At 37.7% G+C, this 1,990-nt stretch overlaps 1 protein-coding gene across 1 annotated transcript in view; it reads left to right on the top strand.

The window, feature by feature from the left end:
* Window positions 1-1,619, top strand: part of LOC116026696 (AP-4 complex subunit mu-like) — a 6,193-nt gene extending 4,574 nt beyond the window's left edge. Inside the window, exons 10-13 of the mRNA XM_031268057.1 lie at window positions 565-652; window positions 749-809; window positions 917-990; window positions 1,244-1,619. Of these exons, the coding sequence (XP_031123917.1) occupies window positions 565-652; window positions 749-809; window positions 917-990; window positions 1,244-1,342 (322 nt within the window). The 3' untranslated portion in view covers window positions 1,343-1,619. The remainder of the gene's footprint in view (window positions 1-564; window positions 653-748; window positions 810-916; window positions 991-1,243) is intronic.
* The last annotated feature ends 371 nt before the right edge of the window (window positions 1,620-1,990 follow it).

Here is a 1,990-nt window from a genome sequence, read left to right on the forward strand (position 1 = left end):
GGGGGGGGGGGGGGGGGGGGTGGAGCATTTTCCTATTGATTATAATTATAGTTATGTATCTCTTGGTGGGACTTGTTGGGGTTTCTTTTCTACCTATGGATGTATGTTTGGTGCAAGAGATAATGAGTTGTTATAGACCAACAAAGTCATACCACCTCGAACTGCTTATCTTGTAAAAAATGAGAGAAGAGGGATGGGGGTAAAAGCCCATGCATGGTCTGCTTTTATAACTTTCCAGAGCAGAATTTAGCAACATGTGTTTTGTGATGCAAGACAAACTGACTTCAGCTTGTCTTAGCAGTCCCCGTTTATTAATCAAGTATGAGAATTCTTTACTACTGAGCATTCCATTGTATCCTGTCCTGTCAATCCTTCTATTCCAGAAAACATTTCTTTCAATATCGTCATATATGGTGAAAATATGGTGTGATAACAAGATGATGATACTGTGTTTTTTCTAAAAAAACACTTAGAAGCCCCCTTCCCCAACAAGAATGTTAATACTCCTACTTCTTATGATCTTTGCATAAGTGGCTAGTGACAGTCTCCATGTGAATAATTCAGGGTTAATTTTGAACTGGAAACTGGAGCAGTTGGGCAAACAACTGATTTCAAAGAATCCAATAAGAGGCTGGAGTGGAGTCTGAAGAAGGTACTAAGAGCTGAATAATTAGGTTTTCCTATTACATGTTTTGCTTTAATTTCTGTTTTCTTTAGAAAAAAATTCTGATTTTTCCAATATTTCTAGATTGTGGGTGGATCTGAATGTACACTGCGTGCCAAGCTAACCTTTTCGCAAGAGTCACATGGTACGATTTAGTTAATGTCTATACATATTTTTATAAAAAAACTTATACATGTTTGTTCCCAGTAATTTATTTATCATGGTTCATGTCACTGTGACTTGCTGATACAGGAAATATCACAAAGGAAGCTGGGCCTGTTAGCATGACCTTCACCATACCCATGTACAATCCCTCAAGGCTTCAGGTAAAAGTTATCATCTTGGATTTGATTTATTCGGTGTGACCCCTTGGAAGAGAGTTGGGCAGGGAATGATTTAAAAGACCAATTTTTTTTATCTTTAATTATGTTATAGCAGATTCCAATCTCAGTTATACTGTGATACTTCATCTAACTCGACATTTCTTATATGTAAGAAGTGGGTGGAATGCTGGGAACTAGTTTACTATACATGGTTTCCGCACTTGGCTCTAAACTACAGAACGGATTTTCATTGCAGGTAAAGTATTTGCAGATTGCAAAGACGTCCAAAAGTTACAATCCCTATCGGTGGGTGCGATACGTAACTCAGACCAATTCATATGTGGCTCGTATATGATAAATAAATTAAGATGCCTTCCCAGTCTCAACAGTGTGAATTTTGGGCTAGATTTTATTCGCACACTTTTTGTTATTTTCTTGTTGTGTCTTAGGGATGAGGTGCTTGTAACTCAATTTCTAAACCGGAACCATTCCCCATAAGTCATTCGTTTTCTGAAGAGTCTCAATAGTGATTCCCTGTAGTTCACAAATTTGGTGTGTTTAAAAAACTACTGTAATAGCCTCTTTATTTTTTGCATATAATTTGAGTGAATAAAGTGTACTGTTGCGGTGAATTTAGTTTGAAGCAATCTCCATGATGGAGGGGGAGGAATCTACTTTTACTTTGGCTTTTTGACGTGGGGCTGAGGCATCATGCATCCTTGTGAGAATTGACATTCCTTATTTGGGGATATCATTGATGGCCTGCATCCATGCATCTCTTTTACTGCCTAGGTTAAAAACAGCAAGGAAGCAGTAAAAAGAAACCACCTATGCAGCAATATTGTGCTTGCTTTCTTGTCAATACCAACTTTTCACTGTTGCATGCCATTGTGGTAGAATGTAACTTGTGATATACATCATTACCTTTCGTATTTCATTAGTTAATTTGCCAACTAGTCGACACATAATAAGAAGGCTTTGCTAAAGGTGGAGAGGCTACCAT

The sequence above is a fragment of the Ipomoea triloba genome, chromosome 8 (genome assembly GCF_003576645.1).
Source record: "Ipomoea triloba cultivar NCNSP0323 chromosome 8, ASM357664v1".
Lineage (NCBI taxonomy): Eukaryota > Viridiplantae > Streptophyta > Magnoliopsida > Solanales > Convolvulaceae > Ipomoea > Ipomoea triloba.